The sequence below is a fragment of the Lithobates pipiens genome, unplaced genomic scaffold (genome assembly GCF_037356315.1).
Source record: "Lithobates pipiens isolate NorthernLeopardFrog02 unplaced genomic scaffold, aLitPip1_a1.2 Scaffold_30, whole genome shotgun sequence".
NCBI classification, from domain to species: Eukaryota; Metazoa; Chordata; class Amphibia; order Anura; family Ranidae; genus Lithobates; species Lithobates pipiens.
Window position 1 is genome coordinate 90,190,837 of NW_027507791.1, and position 12,198 is coordinate 90,203,034.

Genomic DNA, 12,198 nt, shown 5'->3' on the forward strand with positions numbered 1-12,198 from the left:
GACAAAAAATAAAAATACAGCCATCTGTGAAAAAATAATATCTAAGTAAAATATGGTAATGCAGAATGAATGTGCAAATAGTTTGAGTCTGACAGGGGAAGGCCCAGTGTAATTCATTATGCAAGAGGAATAATGATCTAGAACGCATTCTTTCTTCCATACCCATAAATGGCAGTTTATAGCAATACATTTACATATTCCAAAATTAATATGGAAAACCTAGTTCTGTGATATATGCATTAAAACTATCAGTTCAGAAAAGCGGGTGAAATTTTTGACCAAAATAGAGACAAAATGTATGTGCAAAAACAGTGGAATCCACATAACCTTATTTCGCAAAGGTTTTTTGTTTTGGTAAAATCGCTCTAAATAAATTGAACTGGAATGAATGCAACCAATAGAGCTTGCAAAGAGTTGGCACACAGTTTATACTAATGTAAATGCTACAGTATATGGAATGTCTGAGTTTGACATTTTTGCAATATATTACTACTTGTACAACAGCCATGCATCTATAACAATGGGCAATTTTCAACAAGACTATTGCTGTATGTATGCCACTAAGCTTTGGTGTGTTTGGTTACCATTTGCGGTTAAGCTGATGCAAATACATAGGCTGGATAGTGTCTTTTGTTCACTATTTTAGAAATGTTTGCTTATAGTTAAGGAAATACTTCAATTTTGGAAGATCCAATGGTAACTTAATTGTCCATGAGCAGTTTACAATCAAAATACCTAAAGTAGTGTGCTTGCTGTTCTTTCAAAGTAAATTTAATTGAATAACCCTTTTGCTGCCAATCTGTATAGATGGTTGATTCACTTTAACATTTGAATATGAATGCCTTTTTTTTGCATTTGATTTTGTCTTGGTGTGGCTGTGCTAGTTAATATGCATTGATATTTGAATGTATGTTACTTAACCTTTGTGCTGATATATTCATCATACATGTCAGCTCATTTGGGAAGAGAAGGCAGGAAGGAGGAGATGAACAACGCAGAGGACTTATTCGGTTCCACATCAGAAAGCGACACTTCTACATTTCATGGCTTTGACGAGGATGACTGGGAGGAGCCTTCCTCTGTCCAAGCCAAAAACTCCCCTACTGCTGTGGACCGGGGAGACTGCTAAAGAAAGTTATCTGGATCAACCCATCTCCTTCCATCCCTGTTAATTTTTGTCATTTAATTTTGCCCTACTCCCGGTATTTCTTCTGCATTTACAAAGCACAACTGGATGTTTTTTTTTTTCCAAGCTTGTTTAAAATGAAAACTGTGGCTTTCAATTTTTTCCCTACTTTGCAATAAGAAGAATTTCCAGTATTAGCAACACTCAGCTGGCTTAAGGGCCACTTTTGATTGACAACTGAATTTCCAGAATACTGGTACCTACATGTTACAACAAAAAATAGAAGGCAGCAAAACACTGGAAGTCTACTTAAATTCTGTCTGTGACCCTAATTACCTCACTGAGAGAAGACTTGTGATCAATGGTGGTTTCTACAACTAGATTTTGCACCCATTGTGTGGAACCAGCCTCCTGACTTTAAAGAGAACACTTCTGTGTACAAGGAGCAAGTTTCTCCTTACTTACCTCCACCAGATCTTCTGCATAAGGTCAGAAGGTCTTTAGGTAGAGAACAAAGAATAAAAGAGCAAATTGGATAAATACCTCAGTCTTGCTTTTCCTTCTTCAATGGTTTATATATGCTATTTATTTTTTGTGGCTGAAAGGACTCCCTGATGTCTAAAAGGCACTTTTTGTCTTCTTATTTAATACCACCTACTAGAAGATACCAAAGCAGTACCCGTTAATGGTCCACAGGGCAACGAAAATGAGACCAAACTATCGTCAAACCTGCTGAGCTGAAATGAGGCTGAACTGCAGCAGGATAAGTTAAGGTACGCTACCAGCACGTTTCATTCTCATCAAACTGCTCCATAACTTGAGGAGCCATTTCAGTTTCATTAAGTCTATTTATAAATCATGTTTTCAAAGTGGGAAAAAAAAATAAAAATAAATAAGGGATTAAAACTAATTTATGTTAATGACTTTTAAGACTGTCTGCAGATAAACTACAAAGCTGCTAATTACACATAAGTATGTTTCTATTCTCCTTTCACACCAATACATATTGGAATCTACAGAACAGGTCATATTAGCAACTTACACCCTTTTCCCATCACCTGCTGATACCCACTAAGAAAAGAAGCAAATGGTCAGTAGAACCCCAGGGTAAAAAGAAGAAAACTTGTATACAATGACAAACAATCAGATATAGAAAGAGATCCGTATTGTATCCCAACTAACTGATTATATAAAAGAGTTGACTATTCTTTCTGATACAAAGTTACAGGTTTAACCATGACAGTTGGCTAGCCCAGTTCTCCCCAATATAGTTCACAGTGAGATCTTATTTATCAAAGTGCATGAAATAAGAATTGTCTAGTTTGCATTACAGTAACCAAAGTTTTGAATTAATATGGTTGCGAATGTGCACTAGGGAGTGCTACATTTTAGGCATGATGGTAAATGGAGCAAATTGTGTCTATTGCTAAATGTGAGATATGAAAAACCCTTATTTTTTAAAACAGAACGAAAAATAATCTATAGCTTTTACTGGTTCCTCATAATACCTTACCTACAGTCAACATAAGTACAGTAGCCTTCATTATGCCATAATACTTTTACTGTGAAATGTCTGTGTTTATTCATGAATAATAAACAGATTGAGACTACTGTATTGTAATGTCGTTTGTGACCCTCAAAGCATGAACAAGGTCAACCATTACATAAATTATAGAAATTGACATTCTGGAAAAAAGTTACATGTTAGCATTAACCACTTCCCACCTGCCCACAGTAGTTTTGCTATGAGCAGGTTACAGCTGCAGGCCAGGTGACATACCTGTACATTGCCCTGCGCATGTGCACCAGCAAACCCCTGGGGCATGCAGTGTGCCATTCCCGCAACTGCTGTGTTCACCGGACACAGTAGATTGCAACTCCCAGTACAATTTGAGTGGCTGGGGTGTGACATGATCACAATGTAAACACAACTGTTATAAATGGGTTTCAATCATAACAGCTGTGCTTAGTATTATTATGCTGTGATTGGCCCACAACTATCACATGGTACCTGTACCATGTGATAGCTGTGGGTCAGTCACAGCATCACAATAGTAATCACAGCTGTTATGAACGTAACCCATTAATGGTAGTTCAAAACATTGCTGTGATTATCACTAACAGCAATGTGTAAAAAAATAAAAAAAGTCCCCGATCAACCCCCCCCCCCCTCCAGTGTAGTACAGTGTTACTGCTTTGATAAAAGTATGTAAAAAAAAAAATTAAAATAAATAAAATGTTTTTTTTTTAAACCACTTCAATACCGGGCCTATTCTTGCACGCTCTCATTTTTTTCCTAGAAAATTACTCAGAACCCCCAAACATTATATATGTTTTTTTAGCAGACACCCTAGGGAATAAAATGGTGGTCATTGTCTTTTTATCGCTCATGGTATTTGCGCAATAATTTTTCAAACTCCTTTTTTTGAGAAAAAAAATGTATCATGAATTAAAAAATAAAACAGTAAAGTTAGTCCAATTTTTTGTATAATGTGAAAGATGATGTTCCGCTAAGTAAATTGATACCTAACATGTCACTCTTTAAAATTGCGCACACTTTTACAGGTTACCCATTTAGAGTTACAGGGGAGGTCTAGTGCTAGAATTGTTGCACACGAACGCGGCGAGACCTCACATGTGTGATTTGAACGGCGTTTACATATGTTGGCAGGACTTGCATGTGTGTTCGCTTCTAAGTGCAAGCTACCGGGAACAGGGGTGTTTTAAAAAAAAATAAAAAATGTATTTTACTTAATTTTTTTTATTTTTACACTTTTTTTAAATTTTTATTTTTTTGATCACTTTTATTCTTATTACAAGGGATGTAAACATCCCTTGTAATAGGAATCTATTGTGACAGGTCCTGTTTATGGAGAGATACAGGGTCAATAAGACCCCACATCTTTCCTCCAAGTTGGAAAGCATAAGATCGAGAATTTTTTTTTACTGATCTCATGCTGACAACTACGATTGTGGCATTGTTTACATCCGGGAACCCAGAGAAAGAATCGGCTGGCGCCAGATGACGACGATAGAGATTTCTGGTGACCAGATGGTCACCAGTCACCTCTATGACCGTCGGAGCCTCTGCTTCTTTCTCCGGGCCCCCGATGGTATAAGAAAAATGAAGCATCAGAACTGCCACTATAGATCATTCTTATCGTGCACAGAATCGCTGGCTGGAAAGAATGATATCTGAATGATGCCTGTAGCTGCAGGCATCATTCAGATATCCCCGCACAAAGTCAAGGACGTCATATGACTATGTGCGGTATTGAAGTGGTTAACATACATTCACCAGTCAAGTATATCTCTGATCACTGCCACTCCAGTCATATGATGATGCTGTACTGCACTGATGACAGTACGTTAAAAAAAACAAAAAAAAAATGTAGTTTTCCAAAAAATTGTGACAATAAATTACAAACTTCAAAAAACTTGCCTTGCCTCTTACTAAATAGCTGAGACTGTCTACTTTTCATTTTAGGAGACTCAAGAGATGAGATTTTTTATATATATACATCTCATACACACATCATAGTTTGTAGACCCTATAGCTTTCACGCAAATATACTTTTTTTTTACCAAAGATATGTAGCAGAATACATTTTGGCTTAAATTTATAAAGAAATTCGATTTTATTGGATGTTGTATAACAGATTTTTCTGTTTAACTTTTGTTTGTTTGCAAAAAAAAAAAGGTCTATAGTAGCCTGGATCTGTCAAGTCTATGCCTTGTCCCGGCCTGCATTGGTAAAAATGAACCTATGCAGGCATGAAATTCTTTGAGAGGAGCAAGCGAACTTACCAGTTGTTGGCTTCTACTCTAATAAATCAGTGGCCCTAGAGAATTGATCTTGCATGTTATATGCATGCTCCAACAATATAATGTAGCGCTAAAAACAGGCCGTGAAAAGCACTTGTGACAAATAGTGAAAAAGAAAAGAAAATATATGAATAAAAGTCCAACTATTCAGTAAGTACAAAAAGTCTTTAGAGTCCTCAGAGGACAAGAATTGTGATAAATCGCATAAAATAAACGCTAGAAGGTGATCATAAAGACATCTTGAAGCAGTGGATTCCCGGTGAAAGTAAACAAGATGGGTACTCTTACCAGAACCATGAGGTCATAAGTGCATATAAAGATAGGTGGATCTCCGTAGGTCTACCAGCCATTGAAATTCCCGGAGGTCCTCTGGTCATAGAAGGAATGATACGTATCGTCCCCAATCTGCCCCTGTTGAAGTCCTATGGGACGAAACGCGTAGGTCGCGGTAGTCATGTTCCCTGTATTCCTTTTTTTATGTGATCACGCTTTTTATGTTTATTTTAAATATTTTATACATTTTGTATTTGCTGAGTTTATGCCAATAAACAGCCATTCGATATTTTTCATCTACACTATGGGAAGCTGTTCTTTTTTGTCCTTTATGTGGTCTTCTATACGAGTTTGGAGTCACTCACCATTTCTGTTTTTTGTTGGAGTTGAGCTTCTTTTCCGTCCATTCCATCGGGACCCTGGAGAAACAGGCACCTTGGGGACGATACGGATCATTCCTCCTATGAGAAGAGGACCTCCGGGAATTTCAATGGCTGGTAGACCTACGGAGATCCACTGCTTCAAGATGTCTTTATGATCACCTTCTAGCGTTTATTTTATGCAATTTATCACAATGCTTGTCCTGTGAGGACTCTAAAGACTTTTTGTACTTACTGAATAGTTGGTCTTTTATTCATAAATTTTCTTTTCTTTTTCACTATTTGTCACAAGTGCTTTTCACAGCCTGTTTTTAGCGCTACATTATATTGTTGGAGTTTTATATGAATTTGGTACAATCGTATGTAGCTGCTGGTTTATGCACTAATTTTTACTTTTGGGGTTAGCGCAATAAATTTTTTCCTGTTTTCATGTTATATGCATGGAAAATTATTACAGCATACCTTCTATAGCACAGCATTTCTCAGCCTTTTCTCAATCAGATTACTCTTTAACCACTTGCTTACTGGGCACTTAAACCCCCCTCAGTCCCAGACCAATTTTCAGCTTTCAGCGCTGATGCACTTTGAATGACAATTGCGCGGGCATACAACACTGTACCCAAATGAAATTTTTATCATTTTTTCCCCACAAATAGAGCTTTCTTTTGGTGGTATTTAATTACAGCTGGGAGTTTTATTTTTTGCTAAACAAAAAAAGATGCAAAAAAAAAAAATCATGTTTAATAGTTTGTTATAAAATTTTGCAAACGGGTCATTTTTCTCCTTCATTGAAGTACGCTGATGAGGCGGCACTGATAGGCTGCATTGGTGGGCACTGATGGGCTGCATTGGTGGACACTGATGGGCTGCATTGGTGGGCACTGATGGGCTGCACTGGTGGGCACTGATAGGCATAGTTAAGGTGGCACCGATGGGCACAGATAAGGTGGCACTGATGGGCAAAGATGGGTGGCACGGATGGGCACTGATAGGTACCACTGATAGATGGGACTGATGGGCACTGATAGGTGGCACTGATAGGTGGCTCTGATAGGTGGCACTGATGGGCGGCACTGATGGGCACGGATATGTGACACTGGGGTGCAGCACCTTTGTTGAGCAGATTGTGGGCACTGTGGGCACTGCTGGGTGGCACTGTGGGCACTGCTAGGTGGCACTGACGGGGGGCACTTACTTTTTATTAATGTGACACTGGCAGGGGGCAGGTGGGCACTGGCAGGGGGCAGGTGGGCACTAGCAGGGCTGGCCGTGATCGGGACTGATGTCCCGATCACTGCCGCCGGTGATCGGCTTTTTTTTTTCTCCTCGCGCTGACAGCGCGAGGAGGAATAATAGCCGATTACCGGCTCCGTTATATCACATGATCAGCTGTCATTGGCTGACAGCTAATCACGTGATAAGGGGTCGGGATCGACCCCTTGCACGGATCGGTGATCAGGCGAGTCTCATAGACTCGCCGATCGCAGAGCGCGCCGCGCGCGCCCCTCAGGGGGCGCACAGGCCGCTCATGCACGGGACTACGTCAATAGACGTAGTCCCGGAAAAGGAGATCCGCGCTGTAGCCGTCATTCAGCTATAGCGCGGGTCCCAAGTGGTTAACCACCTCAATACAGTGCAGTTACACCCCCTTCCTGACCAGACCAATTTTCAGCTTTCAGCGCTCTCACAGTTTGAATGACAATTACTCAGTCATCCAACACTGTATCCATATGAAACTTGCGTCTTTTTCCACACAAATAGAGCTTTCTTTTAGTGGTATTTAATCACCAGTGGGTTTTTTATTTTTTGTGCTATAAATAAAATAAAACGTAAATTTTGTGAAAAAAATGCCTTTTTCTTTGTTTCTGTCATAAATTTTTGCTAATTAGTAATTTTTCTTCATAAATTTTGGCCAAAATTTATACTGCTACATATCTTTGGTAAAAAATAACCCACATTAGTATATATTATTTGGTCTTTGTGAAAGTTATAGAGTCTACAAACTATGGTGCCAATCACTGAAAATTGATCACTTCTGATCAGGCCTTCAGTACATCAGGTGTACCTCATTTCTTGAGACACTAACAAGTCAAGAAAGTACAAATACCCCCCAAATGACCCCTTTTTACAAAGTAGACATCCCAAGGTATTAAGTAAGTAGCATGGTGAGTTTTTTTAAGTTGTCATTTTTTCCCACAATTCTTTGCAAAATGAAGATTTTTTTTATTTTTTTTACTAAATTGTCATATTATCAGGTTATTTCTCACACACAACATATGCATACAACAAATTACACCCCAAAATACATTCTGCTACTCTTTCCGAGTACGGCGATACCACATGTGTGAGAGACTTTTACACAGCCTGGCCACATACAGAGCACTAACATTGAAGTAGTACCTTCAGACGTTCTACGAGCAAAAATGACGCATCTCATTTCTCAACCACCTATTACACTTTTGAAGGCCCTGGAGTACCAGGACAATGGAATTTCCCATAAAATGACCCCATTTTGGAAAGCAAACACCCCAACGTATAATCTGTGAGGCATAATGAGTCTTTTGAATGGTTAATTTTTTTCCAGAAGTTTTTGGAATATGTGGAAAAAAATTAAAACCCATTTTTTTTTTACACAAAAATGTAAATTTATAAGATATTTTTAACACATAGCATGTATATAGCAAAAATTACACCCCAAAATACATTCTGCTACTCCTCCCGAATATGGCGATACTACATGTGTAGGCCTTTTACACAGCCTGGCCACATAGAGAGGCCGAACATTGAAGTAGTACGTTCAGGCGTTCTAGGAGCATAAATGACACATTTCATTCCTACCCATCACACTTTTGAAGGTCCTGGACCACCAGGACAGTGAAATTACCCACAAAATGACCCCATTTTGGAAAGCAAACACCCCAACGTATATTCTATGAGACATGGGCTGCAAATAGGTACTCGGGTACTCTTATGGCCTGGTGACAGGTACTCGGGTACTCTGATGGCCTGGTGACAGGTACTCGGGTACTCTGATGGCCTGGTGACAGGTACTCGGGTACTCTGATGGCCTGGTGACAGGTACTCGGGTACTCTGATGGCCTGGTGACAGGTACTCGGGTACTCTGATGGTTTGGTGACTGGTATTTGGGTACTCTGAAGGGCGGTGACAGGTACTCATATGGACTGTGACAGGTACTCGGGTACTCAGATGAACTGTGACAGGTACTCGGGTACTCAGATGAACTGTGACAGGTACTCGGGTACTCAGATGAACTGTGACAGGTACTCGGGTACTCAGATGAACTGTGACAGGTACTCAAGTACTCAGATGAACTGTGACAGGTACTCGGGTACTCAGATGAACTGTGACAGGTACTCGGGTACTCAGATGGGCTGTGACAGGTACTCGAGTACTCAGATGGACTGTGACAGGTACTCGGGTACCCTGATGGACTGTGACAGGTACTCGGGTACCCTGATGGACTGTGACAGGCACTCGGTACTCTAATGGACTGTGACAGATACTCGGTACTCTAATGGACTGTGACAGATACTCGGTACTCTAATGGACTGTGACAGATACTCGGGACTGTGACAGGTACTCGGTACTCTAATGGCCTGTGACAGGTACTCGGTACTCTAATGGACTGTGACAGGTACTCGGTACTCTAATGGACTGTGACAGGTACTCGGGTACCCTGATGGGCTGTGACAGGTACTCGGGTAATCAGATGGGCTGTGACAGGTACTCGGGTACTCAGATGGGCTGTGACAGGTACTCGGTACTCTAATGGACTGTGACAGGTACTCGGTACTCTAATGGACTGTGACAGGTACTCGGTACTCTAATGGACTGTGACAGGTACTCGGGTACCCTGATGGGCTGTGACAGGTACTCGGGTAATCAGATGGGCTGTGACAGGTACTCGGGTACTCAGATGGGCTGTGACAGGTACTCGGGTACTCAGATGGGCTGTGACAGGTACTCGGTACTCTAATGGACTGTGACAGGTACTCGGTACTCTAATGGACTGTGACAGGTACTCGGTACTCTAATGGACTGTGACAGGTACTCGGGTACCCTGATGGACTGTGATAGGTACTCGGGTACCCTGATGGACTGTGACAGGTACTTGGGTACTCAGAAGGGCTGTGACAGATACTCGGGTACCCTGATGGACCGTGACAGGTACTCGGGTACCCTGATGGGCCGTGACAGGTACTCGGGTACCCTGATGGGCCGTGACAGGTACTCGGGTACCCTGATGGGCCGTGACAGGTACTCGGGTACCCTGATGGGCCGTGACAGGTACTCGGGTACCCTGATGGGCCGTGACAGGTACTCGGGTACCCTGATGGGCCGTGACAGGTACTCGAGTGTGCCGTGACAGGTACTCGGGTACTTTGGTGTGCCGTGACAGGTACTCAGGTACTCTGATGTGCCGTGACAGGTACTCGGGTACTCCGATGGGCTGGGCAAGGTACTCGGGTACTCTGATGGGCTGGGACAGGTACTCGGGTACTCCGATGGGCTGGGCAAGGTACTCGTACTCTGATGGGCTGGGACAGGTACTCGGGTACTCTGATGGGCTGGGACAGGTACTCGGGTACTCTAAAGGACTGCGACAGGTACTCAAATACTCTGATGGACTGTGACAGGTACTCAAATACTCTGATGGACTGTGACAGGTACTCTGATGGACTGTGATTGACAGGTACTATGAGGGGTGGTGACAGGTCCTCTTTATTGGGGGGGCAGGCAGGCAATCAGTGTGATTGGTGTACACTAGGCGGTAACGAGATGTTACCGCAATCTCCTCCTCACACACGATTGGTGTGTGAGGAGGAGAACAACCCGGTAACATCTCGTTACCGCGGTTTGTTTACATTTTAGTGATCGGCTGTGAAAGGATCACAGCCGATCACGTGGGTAAACAGCCGGCCAATGGCTGTTTACCAGCGTCGGTGACGAACAGTGTTCCCGGGGAACACGCTGCCACCGACGTGCACGTGCAGCACGCTCACGATCGCGCACACCGTGCACAGTCGGGGTGTGACCATCTGTGATCGGCCGTGATGGTAAACAGCCATAACGAATGGCTGTTCACCCCCTTCGGTGGCGAGCAGTGTCTCCGTGACACGCCGCCACCGAAGAAACAGGGATGCGCGCGCACGATCGCGCGCATTCCCTGTTTAAACGGGAGGTCGTCATATGACGGCCTCCCGTCACAATAAGTGCGCCGCCTGGCCGTCATTTGACAGCCGGCGGTCAGCATCTAGTTAAAAGTATGCAAACTTTTGAGGCATCCCAGTCTAAAATGTAAAAAACATAAACGTTACTTATCAATGGAAAACCTGAGCCAAAGACAACCCCCTTGATGAAATTGAATTCGCATAAGGAGGTCCCTCCATCACATAAGAGCCCCTTTTACAACAGCGGCCCACCATCAAGTCAAAAGTCCCCCATTCAAGCCACAGTCTCCCCATCACATAGTTTGCTCTTCACATCAAAAACTTACTGTGGGCTCCAGCAGCAGTAAAAGTGAATAAAAGAAAATGTCAAATTTTGGGTTGTCCCCAGAACAGTAATAATGGGGACATTTTCCAGTGGGAATACTAGTTCTGGTGATCCCCAATCCCCATTAATTTAATTTGCAGGGATCATGTCCTGTGTTAGCTATGGGACAGGAAATCTCAATACCACACAGGTAGCAAAAAAACTGACAGGGTTTATAACCCTTCTTTACTTTATCGAAAATGAAAAAACATTTTTTGTAAAGTTCTACTTTAATTTGATTGTAAACGTAATTTTAAACATATGTGGCAGAGCACATCTGTGATACTTAATACTAAATGGGACAAGTTTTTTTTTTTTTTTTTTTTTAAAGCATCACAGATGTGCACTTCCACACATGTTTAAAATTACTTTTACAATCACATTAAAGTAGAACTATAGATATTTTTTTTAACAGAGATCCAGGAAAATATCTAAATACACAATTGAAATATAGGTTTTAGTTTTTCTTGCCAATGGGGTTTTAATTCCTTATAGCCAGTCATGTGATTTACACAATGCATGTATGTCTTGGTTCAATAATCATATTTCACTTCTGATTGTAACATGGCAGGTAGGTGATCCAGGAAGCAGTAAATTCAGATTTACAAATCCTTTGACAGGTAAAGCAGTAAACATATATGAGCTGTGATATTTCCCTGTCTTTCCACATTAACCAATTCAACTTTCCCACCGGTATACTACCTGTGGACCAGAGCAATCTTTACATTTTAGCTACAGGCAGTCCCTGGGTTACAAAAAAGATTCTGTAGGGTTGTTCTTAAGTTGAATTTGTATGCAAGTTGGAAAAGGTAAATTTTTTAAGTGCAACATCAGCCATAAAACATTTATTTAATGTTTATTGGATAGCATAGGGATGGATTAACACCCTTGTAACATTTTGCTGTCTGTGTCCCTGTTCAGAAGATTTCACCTCACTTTCTGTCCCTGTGACAATTTGATTTTGAAAATTTTGGGTTGTTGTGTAAACAAGGATTGGTGACAAAGCTTCAGCGGAGATCCAATTGAATAGATCCAAT

The 12,198-nt window shown here is 41.5% G+C and overlaps 1 protein-coding gene across 8 annotated transcripts in view; it reads left to right on the top strand.

Annotated features, from left to right (window-relative positions):
• The window catches only part of DPF3 (double PHD fingers 3), a 717,329-nt gene that overhangs the window by 662,166 nt on the left and 42,965 nt on the right, over positions 1-12,198 (top strand). For 2 of the 8 annotated variants that reach the window (XM_077464593.1, XM_077464594.1), the window contains one exon: positions 954-2,739. The exons of 3 other annotated variants lie outside the window; for them this stretch is intronic. In XM_077464593.1, coding sequence (XP_077320719.1) covers positions 954-1,129 — 176 coding nt within the window. In that variant the 3' untranslated portion in view covers positions 1,130-2,739. Of the gene's footprint in view, positions 1-953; positions 2,740-12,198 lie in introns of those variants that run through there. 3 more of the 8 variants (XR_013264877.1, XM_077464596.1, XM_077464595.1) reach the window with 3 other exon arrangements.